Below are 16,536 nucleotides of genomic sequence, written 5' to 3' on the forward strand. Positions count from 1 at the left end.
TAAATTTTTTATAATTTATTTTAAATTAATTAATATAATCTCATCATTTTATTAAAAAATAATTTTAATTATATATGTATAAAATTGTAAAACAATTATAAACTAATTGAAAATTGATATTTTGCTTTCTTTAAACTTTTCGTGGAGGCAAACCTATGCATGAGGCTCCTACCTTTTTGCTTATGAGAAAAAAAAAAAGTACGTTGGGATACAATATTAATGGTGGAGAAGTGGCAAAATGCTCTCAGCATCAACACACATACGGCTTTTAATGAGAAAGTAAAGCTGCAGGCCGTAGAGGGTAGGCCAGAGAGAGGGAGAGGAAGAGACATTCGGACTGTCCCACTAACTTTACCAGCTTTTCTTTTTCAAAAATTCACTCTTCGTAGCCACACTGCTTACAAAAACCGTTAAAATCGGCCGGTACGATGCGGACCGATCGACCGAGTACGCAATCGACCGAAATTGACAAATAATCGATCAGTCCAGTTTCAGTTTGAATGTGATATTTGATTATTTGTTGATATTTTGTTGTGAGATCTTAAATTTGTGAAATATTTTTTTATGGGAGTGAAACCGACGAGAACACCAATGAATCGAGGGTAATCGTTTGAAATTACGCCGGTTGATTTTACTCATTTCATCTTTCGATTTTGGTCGGTATCATCTCTTAAAAAAGATTTTGGTGCGATTTCAGTTTTGGAATTGCACCGATATGATCTGTTTTCACCCTTAATATTATACATAATTTTTATTTTTTTATTTTTTTTAATAAATGTGTTATATGAATTATGAGTAGAATAACTCAATTAGTTTAAAAAATATAACTAAAAAAATTAATAAAAAATAAAAATGAGTAAGGCATAAAGAGATGGTAAATACCAATAAATCCATACATCAACCCATTGTTCTTAACACTACGTATCATTTTTTTTCCTACATGTGAAACTAGTGATTAGAAGAAAAAAAATTCTAGACATAAATCACACATCCTACACACTATTTAAAAATATATAATTTTATTTTTTTACTCTAATATTTCATATTGAATTGAAATATAAAATATAAGGATAAAAGAATAAAATCATATATTCTTAAAGAAAAATTTTAAATATAAGCCTCACACTCTGCACATCCATTTAAAAATATGTGATTTTATTTTTTTATTCTCATATTTCATATTGAATTCAATATGAAATATGAGAATAAAAAAATAAAATCACATATTTTTAAATGGATGTGCAAGATGTGAGGCTTATGTGTAGCACAATTCATTCTTAAATAGTGTATAGAGGTGTGGGGCTTTTGTGCATTACATGTCATAAAAATAAATAAATAAATAAATAAATAAAGAAAAAAGGTTCATTTTCGAAATTGAGAAAGAATAAATCTTGGTAGAAGCTACTGTTTCCTGCATCCAAATGGCACACATGACGTGTCCCCCTCCCCTCCCCCCCCCCCAAACGAAGCAGCCATTTTCATTTTGAATTTTCATTTCATCCATTTCGTTCCTCTCCCTCCAACCCCCGCGTTTCTTTCTTCCTCCCTCCCGGTTTCTTTCTTCCTCTTCTATTTTCCCGTTTCTTTCCTTCTTCTCCCCCACCCCCCGGAACTCCTTTGCAACGTGATTTCTCGAGAAGCCCTGCACTGTGATTTCGAGTTCCTCTGTCCTGAGATTTCGAGTTCCTCCCCCGAAGCCTCGAGCTCCTCTGCAGTGCAATTTCAAGTTCGTAGGTGATTTCTTCTTCTTCTTCTTCTCTATGATTTTTTCTTCTTCTTTAAGGTTTCTTCTTCTTCTCTGCAAGTTCGACACACTCAGATTGAAGCCCTCAATTCACCGACGCGAAGCCCTCGGATATGCAGGAGGGGTAATGTATAGTTTCTTGTAAATAATCTTCTTCAAGTTCTTCCATTTATTACTCATTTTTTCTCTGTGATTCTAGGGTTTAGTCATACATTTATTTTTTTTTCTCTGTGTTTACAGCATCTCTTTTTTCCTCTAGGGTTTAGTTAAATGAGCTGTAAGTTAATGGTATTTTGCTAGAAATTAATGAGGTTGTTTCTGGATGATGCATATCTAGTATTAGCTAGAGATTAAAGGTTGCATTCTATCCTGGCTAGTTTTAGATTACTGGGTTTAGTCATACAATTATATATTACTGCTTGTTTTGTTGATGTGATTATGTTCTGTTTCTGCTTAATTTTCAAAAAAAAAAATTTTGTTTTTCATTTTCAGTTTGCACACAGAGATTGCATACAAAGGTGGTGCAATGAGAAGGGGAACACCACTTGCGAAATATGGTTCAAATTTATCTTATTCAAAAGGAATTGATTTTGGGTTCTTTTTTTTTTTCTTCCCTCTGGTGTCTGGTGGGTGGAAGGTTTGTCTATTGTGTTGGTGTGTGCGCTTGTTTTTTCTCCTTTGGATTTTGTTTAAAATGTATCGCTCGGTTGTATGTTTATGTATTTTTGTTCTTGAAATTCAAAGTAGCTGGGTCTTTTTAGTTCTTGCTAAAACTAGTTTTGTTCAAAACATGCTTTGCAACTAATCATTCTGTTAACATGGGGCTAGTGTTTCTTTTTTTATTCTCCCTTTTTCTGGACAAATATGATAACAAAAAAGGAAAAAAATGGTCAGAGTGGGGCTTTCTCTGCATGCAGATGACATGAGTTGGCTGCACTTTTCATGAAATTTGCACTCTTTCTACGTCCTGATGACTTTGCTGAGAATAATTACAATCTGTTAACTTGGGAATGGTTGCAATTTTTGAAATGTGCACCCTTTGACTAATCCAATTTGTCATTTCTTCTGTTGTTTTCCCGTAATAAGTAACACCATTAACTAGTTAATCCATATGAATACAAACATTGTTAACAGAGAAAGCATGCAAATTCCAAGAAGAGAGCAAGAGGCGACGAATCCAGGATTAGGGACAATGAGCGAGTACTCACAGTGCACGTCTGTTGCAGATAGAAGTGCTTCTTGCTGCCAATCCTTGGGCTAACAGTAAGTTTGTTTTTTATTCAAAACCTCTTAGGTTCCCAAATGGTGACAAATGTCATTGTGGTCCAATGTTTATTGTATAGTTGTGATCAATTTTGCTATGAAAACTCATACTGAGCTGGACTCAGGAAAATGTGGAAATAGTAACAAAATTAGGTACTTAGTTGACCATCTCCTTGCCATGCAGCAGCCCATATTAGTAGTTGTAGAGGTGCATTGACCTAAATACATTAATAACAAGTGCATTCAGACTGTCCAATGATCAATCATTTGGGCGGTTGGGGCCACAATCCCACCAGTACTTTGAAAATTTCATCTGCAGTTATTGTGTTCATGATGTTCATTTACAGAGTTATGTATGTGACAATTTGTTGATTGAATTTGTAGTTTACAGTCATCTTGCTTGTGAGACATTTCTTTGATTTGCTTAATGGTGGAACAGAAGATTTACCAAATTGAGATTATTGTTGTTATTTTTTCCGCTTACAGGCGGTGATGAAATCGACGCGTCATCAGCTAGAACAAGAGTTATTGCTTGAAGAGATAACAAGGTTGGAACAATTGCCATCATACAGCCTTCTTTCCCAATAGTGTTACAGTTCTCAGATTTAACATAATGGCATTTAACGGCAACATTCGAGACACTTGTTCTTGTGACGGCAAGATTTATCGCATCGTTGGAGACACTCGTTTTTATGTATATGGTATATTGTATATGGTATATTGCTTCTCGTTTCAAATATTGCTTGATTTCACCACAGCATGTTACCATTTGATTTCGCAAAGGGTAGGTTTCCAGAGTTTGTAAGGCTGAGAAGTACAAAAAATTATTTCAAGCAGGAAGTTTAAATGCTGAATGTATATTTCTCCACAGTTGACTTCCCTAAAACATTTTTGCAATTTCAGAACGTTTGGGCACCAATGTGGGATTTGTTTTGAATAAATGGCGGTCTCTTAGTGCCTTCTTGGGCACCAAAATGCAAAGAAACCTCATTTTACATGTATTGTTTTTGGGCACCTAAATTATGGTTAGGATGTTCTCAGCCAGTGTATGAAATTCGAGTCCTCTGTTCTCTTTTTGAGAAATATGTACTATTCTCAGTGAGATTGTCTTGTAAATCGTCATCTGCAATGGTAAATGAATGAGAATTTAAGTGGCTTGTTGGAAAGCTCCAGATGACACATTGGTGCCATCCGTACAGCATGTCCACATTTCTCCCAAGTCTTGTTATCATCCAATGGGTTAAATCAATCCATCCATCCATCCGTGCAAACCCACATCCAACTTTATATAATAAATATCGTTACATTAAATGATAAGCAGCAAGTCTAATGTTCTAAGGAAATAGGTATGACCCAGCCAGGTCAAAACTTCATAACTAGCTTCTCAAAATAGTCTAACAACAAATGAAAATAGGACGATGGGCATCAAGCAACTTAATCAAGCATTTACTCATAGATCCAAGGGTGTAGGCTACTCCCCCAGTTAGCAGGGCCTTCGGGGAACCAAAGAGCAATTTCTTTGCACTTCCAACCCAATAACTTTCGTAAATAACATTCCTGCAAACAACGTAGCTTCAACATCAGATATTTAGAAATCCCCTAGTATCATTATCAATTATTAGCATAGAATCGGTCATTTTTCACTTTCCATTTCTTTGCGGCATATTGGTTTTTTCATGGTTGAAAACAATTCATCCGAAGATACTAAAAAGAAATAGGAAACTAGGCATAGAGTGTTGTGACCAAAAAGTGAAAACAGAGGCTCTTCAACTCATAATCTGTGTTTCTAAATAATTGTGACTAGTAGATAACTCATCCAAAACAGTACTTGCTACCTCATTTCTTTAGGCTAACAACCACAGTTGAAAAAATCTGTTGACACCAGAGCCAAACCAAGTGGATAATAAACATTAATAACAGCACCAGAAATAATCTTTCACCCAGTTGTCACAACATTCTTACCCTCCCAAGCCATATTGAAAGATGAAGGAATTCCATTTTCTACAGATGAAAATTCCCAACCCAACCAAGAAAAGAAAATTGCATGATAGATTAAGCTTATACATTTTTAGATCATTCAGCCAATAAATTCTCTATTATTTTTTAAAACTCTCATCAACCAAACACTAGATATATATAGACAACATCAACACTTTACATAACAAATGAAAACCCAGAAAGCCACTTCAGATTTATCGAAAAAGAGCAAAATCACTGGCTTGATGAAACAGGAAAAAAAACTTTCATTTCCTTCCCTGCAAATCCCCCAACAACCATAACATAGAAATCCCTCTTACTGTTACTTTCATCCAGGACGTGGCATCCTAGACTCATTTTAGGCAGTTACGAAAGCTAAACTGAAAGTTTTCTATCCTAACTTCTAGTTGGATAATTAGGAAGATATGAGTACAGAAAGTCATTAATCTTTAAAACACCTCACAAAGAAATACCAGATATCTATAGTTTTGTTTGGTTGAAAGTGTACCTGACAGATTAAATCTCCAATTAAAGTTAAAAGTGCAGATGTTAGAGCTTTTGTTGACACAGGATACTTTGCAAGAAGAGCCAAATACCTGTAACGTGAAGTTCATCTTGGAATTAATGAATGTGGACCATACTGGAAATCCCAAGTATAAAGGATAAGGCACCGAATGATCAGCACAAAACTCTACTTAGATTTTACTCTGTATGAAAACTAGAAAACAAACCTGACGAGAAAAATCAATAGGAGCATTCAATAAAATTACTTGTCTAAAAAATATGTAAACTTATCGCACCATATAATGTGAACATCTTGTTAAAAGTAGTCTGCCAATACTAGTTCATTAAGTATCGTATATTTGCCACCACTTCATCTCAATTCATTGGCCACCTCCTAAGGAATTTCTCTTTTTCTTCTGCCAAAAAAAAAAAAAGACTCATTTGCAGGTGACAAGTGAATTGAGGATCTTCAACTTTCATTCTAAACTATTACCTTGGCGAGGGAAGGGGAAGAGAAAAAACCAGGGAAGTTTGAAATGGAAACAGAGGGAGAGGAAGAGAGAAAATCAAGCGGGCTGTGAGTAGTAAAAAAATTAAATAAATAAAAAATTTGAGGTTCTTTTGAGTTGGATAAAGTGTTGGATATTTCATGCAACCAGTTAGGTTCACACTCGATTGATGAACATGGTATCTGTGTTCATCGCCTTTGTGTCATACAGAAGAAATTGATTGGGTTCGTGATGAAATGGTGACTGGTGATGTCAACCTGGCAAATTATTGGGAAGCTTTTGTAATATTTAGAGGCTTGAGCTTGACACAGTTAGATATTGTGGGGAATGCAGTCGCTGATGAAAAATTAAAGTCATTTTTGGTCAAGATTGTGCCTACGCTGAAGTGGTTAGATGGTGGAGAATTGCATTAAACTTGTTGGAGAACCATTTACTTTGGGATACGAATTAATACAATCCATTAAACTTGTTGGAGAACCATTTACTTTGGTATACTGATCCCGAACATGGGACATATTTTTTCCAGTTATGTTAGCTTGTACACTGCCATTAGTAAACAATGCTTGCTTGCATCATACAAGGAAAACAAACATTGAGAGATAGGAAATGTTTCTGAAAATAAAAGCATAAAAAAAAAAATGATGTCCATTAACTTACCACAAAATGTGCCTCAATAATAGCAATGCGCACGCACAAGAGCAGTTACGAACCCTAATTTTCTGGAAAAGCATACCCATCTCAGAAAACACAAAAATCACATCTCGATGTACACATGAAGAACATAGCATGTACGGATGGGAAAATGGTACTACAATATTTACCTAGCAAACCATTTGGCGAAACAGAGCACTCAGTCCCGTCGCTGGTTTGGTCCGTTCAATCAACTCGCGGGGAGTGGTGGCACTGGGCAGACGTACGAGCGTCGCGATTTGGCCCTGAACAGAGAGACGCAGTCGTGAGCTGGCACTGGCAAGAGGAAGCTGATGGACGTGGGTTCGTGGCGAGGAAGGAGGGTTCGCATGATTCAAATCTTGTTTGCTCCGTTCAACGAGCTCGAGGGACAGTGGAGGCGCTGGGCAGACGGAGGAGCGCCGCTCGGTGGCACTGACGAGAGACGGCGTCGCCGGGAGGTGCTGGGTTGTGGAAGCAGACGTGGGTTGCGAAGGAGCAGGGTGCTTCGCGGGGGAATGAAAATACATTCAGATTTTCAAATTGGCACGTTTTGATTTTAAATTTCAAAAAAAAAAAAAAAAAAAGAAAAAAGGAGAAAGCATCCACGTAGTGAGTGCATTATGTGCACCCACTACAGTGGATTCTATATAGAAGGACTCATTGAGAAAACCTCCCACTCCCCCGCGTTCGTGGCTTTTCTTCACGTTTGCCCAGCACCCCGCCATCTCCAATTTGTGGACTCTCTTCCGTAGACTCTAGTCCTTTTTTTTTTCCTCCCTTTTTGATCTTCCGAAATGGGCTTAAAGCTAGAAACAGAGCTTAAATCCTCCAAGAATCACAAAATACATCGGAGGAGGAAATGCCAGATGAAAGTTGGGGTTTTTGGGTTTTTTGGGGCCTTTCTAATGATTGCATCCATAAAACTAGGATCCAATCCAAGACTAGCAAGATTGGGATTTTCATTGGCAGCATCAGGGGATGAGACGACAATTTTCTTTCTAGACGAAAGCTTGCTCACGGAGATGAAGGCAGAGGTTGCGGACGAAAGCTTGCTCATGAAAGCTTGCTTGGGTATCTCTGTTGCCGACGAGAGCTTGGGCAAGAGAGGCTTTTGCTGAGAAAGCTTGGGCGACTCAGAAGACGAGAAAGGAACACGATGAGATCGGTGATTACAAGAGAGGAGCTACACGATGAGAGGAAGGCCAGCGTTGAATTCGTGCACGCCGAGATGAAGCATGAGCAGCGAAGGAGATGACAAGGGGAGGAGAGGAGGTGTCGGGTTCAAAGAGAAGATCGAGTCTTGGGGCTGCTTGGCTTCACAGAGAAGAGGGGATGAGAGGAAGTGTCGGGCGAATTGTTTGAGTTTGGGGCAGAGTCGGTTCATTTTTCAGTGAACCCGTCACATAGGATGTGGGGGTGTGAAATTAGTAAGCCGGCTGATGAGAAAAGTTTTCATAAACTCTCTTTTCTTCATCTTCAACCTCTCTTTTTTCTACGAGTGTTAGAGATAAATTATTATAGTAGTACATATTTTCTATTTATTATATGGTTACTTCTAATTCTCTATTTCTTTTTTTAAAATTTGAGAGATGTATAATCTATATGATGCCACATTATATATATAAAATAATTACTCTCAACAATAACTTTTATCTAAATTTATTCTTTTTCTAAACACAAATCGCTATAATATTATTAGCATTGGATTGGTCCAAGACCTTTTAGAGCTCGTTAATGTTATTTGGTAAATTTTATCTAATTTAACATTTTTTTAATCTTTTGTCTATATTCAAAATCTCATTCATTATTTATCTAAATTTTATATAATAATAAAATATTATTTATTTTTGACTTTTTTGTTATTTTTTTAGAAATTTTTCTTTCATATGTTGCATATCAACTAGTTATATTTTTAATCAAATAAAAAATCTATTTTATTTTAATTATCATACTATACTATGCATACTTTTTGATGATTTCATAATTAATAATTTAATAACATAACCGTAATATCATTCATTTTAATTAAATTATTATTATTTATTTATATTTTTAAATTAAACTAATCACAAAGTTTGAACACATGTCTTATCCCATTTGGATTGGAGGAGATATGGAGAAAAATAAAAGAATTTGTAGATGTCTAATCAATTTTGTGTGAGGAATGAGAAAAATAACATAACTGTTAACGAAGAGAGAAAATAAACTTAAAAAGTGAATATCCTAGTTACTGTTCATATACATATAGGTTGAGCTATTGTAGCTAAAAGCTTAGATAGCTATTGGATACAATACATATGATTTGTGGGTTTAATTAGCCAAAACTTGACATCTTTGGATAATTTGGTACTCCAATACCAATGCTCTTAGATGTTCGTACCAATATGGTGTCGTGTTGCTGATTATATCCCCCCATAATATTATCATTTTCCAAATAAATATTTTTAGTTTTGAACAAAATTATATGAAAGGAAAGTTTATTGTTCCCCTTGTCTATAAGAATATATATAAGACTGAAAATTTGGTGAAAAATATTTGGATTTTATGTTATAGTAAAGAAAAGTTTTTGACATTTATAACAATTACAAATAGCTTCAATTATAATATCAATTAATACCTTTTAGACATAAATTAATTGTATAATTTTGTATCGTTAAAAATAATATCGAGATTTGTTAACGCCGTGTTTCATATGCCTAGATAAGGTCTTAGCAACTAGAGTTGAGGTCTTTACATGCAAATACAAGGGAAAAAATGGGCTCGGTGTGGTCCTAAAAACCTCTAATACTTAAGTTAGTCTCTTCGTATGTATAGTAATGGCTGGAGCATCCCCGAAAATCAGAGAGTTTTTTGTACTCAGGATGTAGCTTTTATATGAAGCTCAAAGGGAACATTATGTCCTTCGTGTCAAGGTCAAGCCGTCCCGCCCGCATCTATTCTGATTGGGGCATTCAATGTGACGTGGTGTTATGAGACATAGCTTTTAATGCAGTGTAGCTCCTAAGGTAGTGCATTTAATGTTGCTTAGTTTCCAGGGTGTGTCTTACTGGTGGGTGAACGACGCGATCACTTCTACTCCCCTCCCCCGGCCTGAGAATGGTGGGTTGCCCACGTCTCCCGTTTGCCTGCTGACACAAGTCCTTTAACACTAAATGTAATAGGGGATGTTAGAGTTGGCACGTTCCACCTGTCCCCCGTAGACTTGTTTCTCATACTGAACACTTTTTTAATCTGATACAACTTAAATGGTTGGAGCCTTCGGACAGGGTGTTGGAGGGGAATGCTTGGTCGAGATGGGCCTCACCACCCGGCCCAAGCCCAACTAACATGGGCTGTTTCAATTCTAATAATAGGTTTGAAGTATGAATTGCAACAAAATAACATGATGAGAGAGGTAGGACATTTTGGAATTTATCTCTTTGCATGTGCTTTGAGATGTGCCAAATCTCAAAGTCTTGAGCTTTAATAGAACGGAGTGGCTTGATGAAAATGTCTTTATATATATAATTATTCTGAAATTTTTAATTATAGTGTTGAGTAGGGAATACATATTTATACAATATGATTGTATGTTTCTTTGTTTTTATAATGATTTGATGGAGATTGGGGCTACAAATTTAATTTCATATGAAAATATAAATTAGGGGAAGTGACAAAATACACAATCAATTCACAAGAAATATAAAGACATCAAAATCAAAATAAAAGAAATTTAAGAAAACTTATATTTTATTAAAATTGAGGATATTTATATGAATTCGAATTATAATAGCTTCGGGGAGAGAGATTGGGAGGTAGAACAAGACAAGCAAAGTGCGAATATTAAATGAGTGGACTGATTGCTATCAAACCCCTGTAGTCACAAGAAAGAAAGGGTACGGTGTAGAGAGAGAGAGAGATTCCAAACCCAAAATCCTTACCCCTGCCGCTCCGTCTCTTATAGCAGCAGGTGATCGATCTCTTTGGCTCTTCCTCGATTTGATCGGTCCTCTTTCTCTCTCTACGAAACATATAATTTTCTCTCTCTTTGTTCTTTTGACAGTAATGGCAGTGCATCAGTGGCAGTGCAATAAAAGAGTGGAGAGTTCTCATTGGGAAGGTAAAGCCCTGCACCTGTGCCTCAATACATTTACATGAGCCAGCGCTCCTCCTTATAACTTCTCTCCTCGTCTCTCTGCCTACTCCGCGTGCGCTCTGTGCACACATATGAATCCCTCTCTCTCACTCCACTTTCATAGAAGCTCTTGCATAGAGTTTCTGTGTTTGTGTTTAGAGAGAGAGAGAGAAAGAGAGTGTTAATGCTGTCTCCGAGAAGAAAGATAGAACACCCATTTTCCAAAGGAAATCTGAGCAGCCTTTGCCAGACCAGCCCAGGAGTGCAAAACCACCACTACTACTACTTTAATACCTAACCACACTATCACTATTTAGGATTTCCTGCAAAAAGCATGAAAGTTGAAGCATAAAACCCGGGAGAGGCCTGGAGAAACGACCTTCTTTAGAGCTAAAAGATTGCATGAGAGAGAGAGAGAGAGACAGCCGGGGGGGAAAGGAGGGGAGGTGTTTGTGTTACATATAGCAAAGCCAAGTGAACTAGGTTTAGGATAAGACAGTGTGGGGGAAAAAGATAGAGATTATGGATAGTGGTTCTAATGGAACTTCTTGTATGATGTCTTTCGGAGAGAACAGTTATGGTTTATGTCCAGTGATGATGATGCCTCTAATGTCTTCTCATCAAAGCCACCACCACCATAATCCTAATGCAGACGCTAACAGTTTAATCCCTTTACCTCCCACCAACAATCACGACCAGAATCGAAACCGCAATACTGATAACAGCTCCGCCTTCTTTCTTCATGACCAGACCAATAATAGCAACACTGGCTGTTATTTCATGGAGAGCAACACCAACATGAACAACCACGAGAGCAGCAGTTCTGCTGAGAAGGTTAAGATCATGGCTCATCCTCACTACCAACGACTCTTGGCTGCCTATGTCAATTGTCAAAAGGTAAAAAGAACTCAAATTTTAACTCGAATTTCCGTGATTAACACCCATCAACCCAAAACAACAACGCTCTCCCGACCTTTAGCTAGAGCTTTGCTCCCATGTCTTTCTCTTCTTTGTAGAAAGCAGACAAATCCATGTAACCCAGTACCCAGAAATGATTGATAATCGTTTTTAATTTGCATGTGTCTTTGCCAAAGTTGGATCTGAAAACTATAATCTATATACACAACATTGAAGCTCTTTTGTTTTCTTTTCCCACCATGTTTTAGACTCCCCAGGAGAAAGAAAAAGTGAAGTCAAAACCCTTTCAAACAAAATAATAAGAGTCTTTTAGTTTTGCCTTTTTTACCTGGCTCCCAACATATTTCCTCGTGAGGTGTTGAACAAAACAGGTCGGGGCACCGCCTGAAGTGGTGGCAAGACTGGAAGAAACGTGTGCTTCAGCGGCGACAATGGGCCACCCAGGCACGGGTTCCATCGGTGAAGATCCGGCGCTGGATCAGTTCATGGAAGCCTACTGTGAGATGCTGACCAAGTACGAGCAAGAACTTTCTAAACCCTACAAGGAAGCCGTGCTTTTTCTCCAAAGGATCGAGTGCCAATTCAAAGCCCTCGCTGTTTCTTCTTCAGATTCGGGTGACTACCTTGATCTCTCCTTGTTAATTAATCTACACATCTAGCCAGCCATCTTAGAGAATTTCTTAATATTAATACCTTTTCATTTCTTGGATTTTCCATATGTTACCAACCTGCAGCCATGCATGTATTTGTTCGAAAGAACATACGGATTCAGTTTAGCGTTGGCTATTTGCTATATGGAACAGATGCTGTTTCGCAAAGTGGCTACTTTTATTTTTCCCCTTTTGAAGCTCTTCTTTTCAGTGCCTGTTTCTTCTTTTATATTTTTTAGTTCGCATCTGCATATTTGGATTTTGGACAGTTTTAGATAATAGCTAGGGTACCAGAGGGGTTATATGGACCGAGTGGTACATGTTGTGCAAAAAGACACACCAACGAGGACAAACTAAACTAAAAGCAAGCACGATGAAGCACATGACACACAATATACGTGGTTTGATAAATTGCCTTTGTCTACTGAACCGTAGAAATATTATTAACTAGAGGAGATTACAATCACTTAATCTCAACTCACACTCTTTAGGACTGTTTGCTCTCTCACATAATATGCACTCACTTGACAATTATTCTCTCTCAAAATATGCCGAAAGTTGTACAAAACAAGTCAAATATAACATATTATAGCAAACGGCTATGGAAACCCTAATCTAGCAAAGATTATGTTTTTTGCTCGAGCGGTGTTGAGAGCGTGCATCGAGCGAACAACCAATCAACATTGGCTCGAGTGGGACTTGAATGAATACTAGGGTTTGTGTCTCGCTCGAGCCCATTGTCGCGCGAGACTTGAGCAAACTCACGGGTTGAGTTTTGCTCGAGCCCATTGTCGAGCGCATCTTGAGCGAACTCACTGGTTGAGTTCTGCTCGAGCGCATGTTGAGCAAACTCTCCGTTTCTTAATTTTCAGCTCCAAAACCAGTCTCCACCCCAACAGTACATATCCTCGTTGATTCTCTTCTAGGTTTCTATGAAGTAAATGCGCTCGGATGGTTTCTTATACTTCAGCTTTTCTTGGTTGACGTAAACAAGTTTTCAGATATTATGTGAGGTTGAACAACAGCTTGTCCAGGTTTCTCTTCTCCGGATGTTCTGCTATGAGAAATTTCGGAAGACGAAAAATAAGTGCTTTCTATGTGCCAGTTTGATTACAGCTTTCATAAGTGTAATTTTCCCATTTAAACTGTACTATGATATTGAACTACGTTTATACAGTTGCCTTTAAGGTTTTGTGAGTTTCTTTCGAATGCTCAGATCCTGTGGCACAGCGATAAGGGAAGAAATTTAAATTGTATATATCTATGTCTGGAACTTAATGCTATGGAGTATGCAAAATGCAAACACATATTGGCTTAGAGTTTATAAGCCATTTGGAGTGAGTAGATGAGGTTTGGAATGGAGAGCAGTTCCAGTGTAGAGGTATATGTTCACTGATAGAAGTTTAATCGTTCCATGGGATTAAACAAACTTCTTACCTTTTATTTCACAACACTACTTCAACGAATAAGCGGTTAGATTCAATTGTGGTTACCATGATCATCAGAAAAAATGTTTTTAGATTCACACAAGCTAAATTGATGAATGGGTGCCTGTTTATTAACTTCTATATAATCAGAATGAATGGTGCCAGTTTTCCTCATATGGAAAATGATTTACTCTGTTCCCATTGCATGACTACACGTTAATTTAATGCTGTTTTCGTTAGCATTGCTCTTTTGTTAATCATACCCTTAAATAGGCGTCCTTGTCAACCTGCCCGTGATATGACATCTACTAGTAGTCTTATACTAAACCATTTACCTAGCATGAGTAATGCTATATATACACTACACTTTTATCCCCTTTTTATTCCACTTTGTATATGTGAGATTTTCCATCATCCTTGGATCATCTCTTAATTTTTTAAAAAAATAATTCAAAGTTGATGGACAATGTTATCTCATTATAGTGAGATAAGAGGGAGGTAATGGTCTAATATTATAGAATTACTCAATAATATGATAGTTATTTTGTCTTGTTATCATGTTGGGACTATATTTTGTGATCCATGCTGATTGTTGAAGGCATGATGCTTGCATATATTGGACTGTGAAGACCATGCAGTTAAATTACATCCTTGTGCATACAGGTTTGGATAGGGTTAATTAAAGTGGACTTCCAGGATAATGTCTGATCACTATGTATATATATTAATATAATAATAATAATAAATAATATATATATATCGATATACAATCTTAATATTTCGGGGTAGGAAGAATAGCCTTTAGATGTTCGCTTTGAAGCAGTATGCCGAGATCAGGTACAAGACAGTTATCACATTAATCACAGACTTCTCTTGCCCTTGGCCCATTTGCCCCTAATTCCTTTTCAAGAAACACTTTCAAAGTTAGCATAAATCCAGCTGATCTTGGGATTCTTTCCCTAAATTTTCTGAATTACTTGATACTTGATAGTCGCTTAAATTGTTATTAGGAAGCAAGTCATGGAGGTCAGCCACCCCAATCTGATAAAAGTGGCTCTCTATTTTCTTGAGCAATTTCAGTTAGTACAACAATTCTTTCTTTAGATGATAGGTATGACAATTCTTTCTTAGATGATATGTATGTTGATAGATAATTAGCATAACAAAGATAGAGCCAAGAAAGAGCACAATGATGTTTTTCTCCCTAGTATAGCTCCGCTACTACTGACTTCCTGACCTAGCCTTTCTATAATTCATCCTCCATAGGAGTCTCAATTAAAGCATTTTCCTATTGCAATGATATTCAAGATGTCATTTCCTTTTGTGTTGTCCTACGAACTTGAATAATCCTCCAATTCTTGTTCTAATTACATTTTATGTGACAGATTCAAGTAACGAATCCTAAGGCCATATTTCTTTATCTAGTTAGAAATTCTCGTTATGTTGAAAGGTATAGATAAACTGGCTAGCAAGATTCATGTAGAAGTGAGTTTGCAGTTCAGCAATAACGGATACTGTGTACTTTTTGGACGCCACTATTGATAGGGTGAGAGATGATAATAAAGCAAGATGCGCAATAAAAAAAGCCTGTAATTGGTTTGTTCTGCATATAGATTAATTAGTTCTACTGATCTACTTGGATTAGAACCGTCCTCCTTAACCCATTTTTCCCTTTGTTGGAGTTGCAGACAGGCATCTGTTGGTCAACTGAATGAAAGTTCTTTAATTAATCTGGAGGCTAATGGATCTGATGTTCGCAAGACCAGTTTCCTGGGGCTTATAGGAAATATAAGTATATGTATATAGTCCTAGCCCAACATATTTCATTGTATAGTACTTCATTCATGTTGGAAGGGAGCAAGCATTGGAATTCAAGTTCTTATTTATTGCTATTGTATTTATGGATTCGTTGAGACTTCTGGAATAATTTTTTATTAGTTTGCCACCATTGTACTGAATATAGATTGTAGTACTGCTTCTGAAGCCTAAGAGAGAGTACGACTGGCCGCAACATTTTGAAAACCTATTTTAATGTTCAGCTACTCGTTATTTGTTATCAGCTTGTGGTGAGGCTGTAGATAGGAGTGGATCATCTGAAGAAGAGGTTGATTTAAATAACAACTTCATTGATCCGCATGCTGAGGATCGGGAGCTAAAAGGTCAACTTTTGCGTAAGTACAGTGGATATTTAGGCAGTCTGAAACAGGAGTTCATGAAGAAGAAGAAGAAAGGGAAACTGCCAAAAGAAGCTAGGCAACAGCTGCTTGATTGGTGGAGCAGGCATTACAAATGGCCTTATCCATCGGTACATGATATTTGTTACAAACTTGCTTAATGCCTGTTGTTGTAGTTATTTTGCATATTTGTTAACAAAACAGATTCTTCTGCCTGCTTTTGGATATGCAATTGACCTTATCATCTTGTACGGTTCCACTTGATCATTTGTTAACAGGAGTCGCAGAAGCTGGCTCTTGCAGAATCAACAGGCCTGGATCAGAAGCAAATAAACAACTGGTTCATAAATCAAAGAAAGCGACATTGGAAGCCTTCAGAAGATATGCAGTTTGTGGTAATGGATGCTGCCCATCAGCACTATTACATGGACAATGTCTTGGGCAATCCTTTTCCTATGGACATCTCACCCACATCACTGCTGTGAAGATGATAACTTGATGCAAAATATTGTGTAATTAAATGTACTTGTGCTCCTAATCGACATCTTTTGACATCTTTGAATTATATATCATGTCATTCTTGC

At 37.0% G+C, this 16,536-nt stretch overlaps 1 protein-coding gene and 2 long non-coding RNA genes across 4 annotated transcripts; 2 read left to right on the plus strand and 1 right to left on the minus strand.

The window, feature by feature from the left end:
* Positions 1-1,544: 1,544 nt before the first annotated feature.
* On the plus strand, positions 1,545-4,010 carry LOC118348318. 2 transcript variants are annotated; one of them, XR_004801404.1, is made up of 4 exons: positions 1,545-1,734; positions 1,806-1,873; positions 2,879-3,007; positions 3,494-4,010. It is a non-coding gene; the product is annotated as an uncharacterized LOC118348318 (long non-coding RNA). The 2 variants fall into 2 exon arrangements; XR_004801405.1 differs by having other exon boundaries at positions 1,806-1,868.
* Positions 4,011-4,268: 258 nt separating this feature from the next.
* LOC109016915 lies at positions 4,269-7,186 on the minus strand. The gene is made up of 4 exons (XR_002000234.2): positions 6,819-7,186; positions 6,655-6,716; positions 5,493-5,580; positions 4,269-4,564 (listed from the first exon to the last, which is right to left on the minus strand). It is a non-coding gene; the product is annotated as an uncharacterized LOC109016915 (long non-coding RNA).
* Positions 7,187-10,540: 3,354 nt separating this feature from the next.
* Positions 10,541-16,536, plus strand: LOC108981545 (homeobox protein SBH1-like). The gene is made up of 5 exons (XM_018952764.2): positions 10,541-10,618; positions 10,712-11,680; positions 12,073-12,316; positions 15,839-16,083; positions 16,231-16,536. The coding sequence occupies exons 2-5, from the start codon at positions 11,306-11,308 to the stop codon at positions 16,435-16,437; spliced, it is 1,071 nt and encodes a 356-aa protein (XP_018808309.2). The 5' UTR covers positions 10,541-10,618; positions 10,712-11,305; the 3' UTR covers positions 16,438-16,536.

Source organism: Juglans regia, chromosome 4 (genome assembly GCF_001411555.2).
Source record: "Juglans regia cultivar Chandler chromosome 4, Walnut 2.0, whole genome shotgun sequence".
NCBI lineage: Eukaryota > Viridiplantae > Streptophyta > Magnoliopsida > Fagales > Juglandaceae > Juglans > Juglans regia.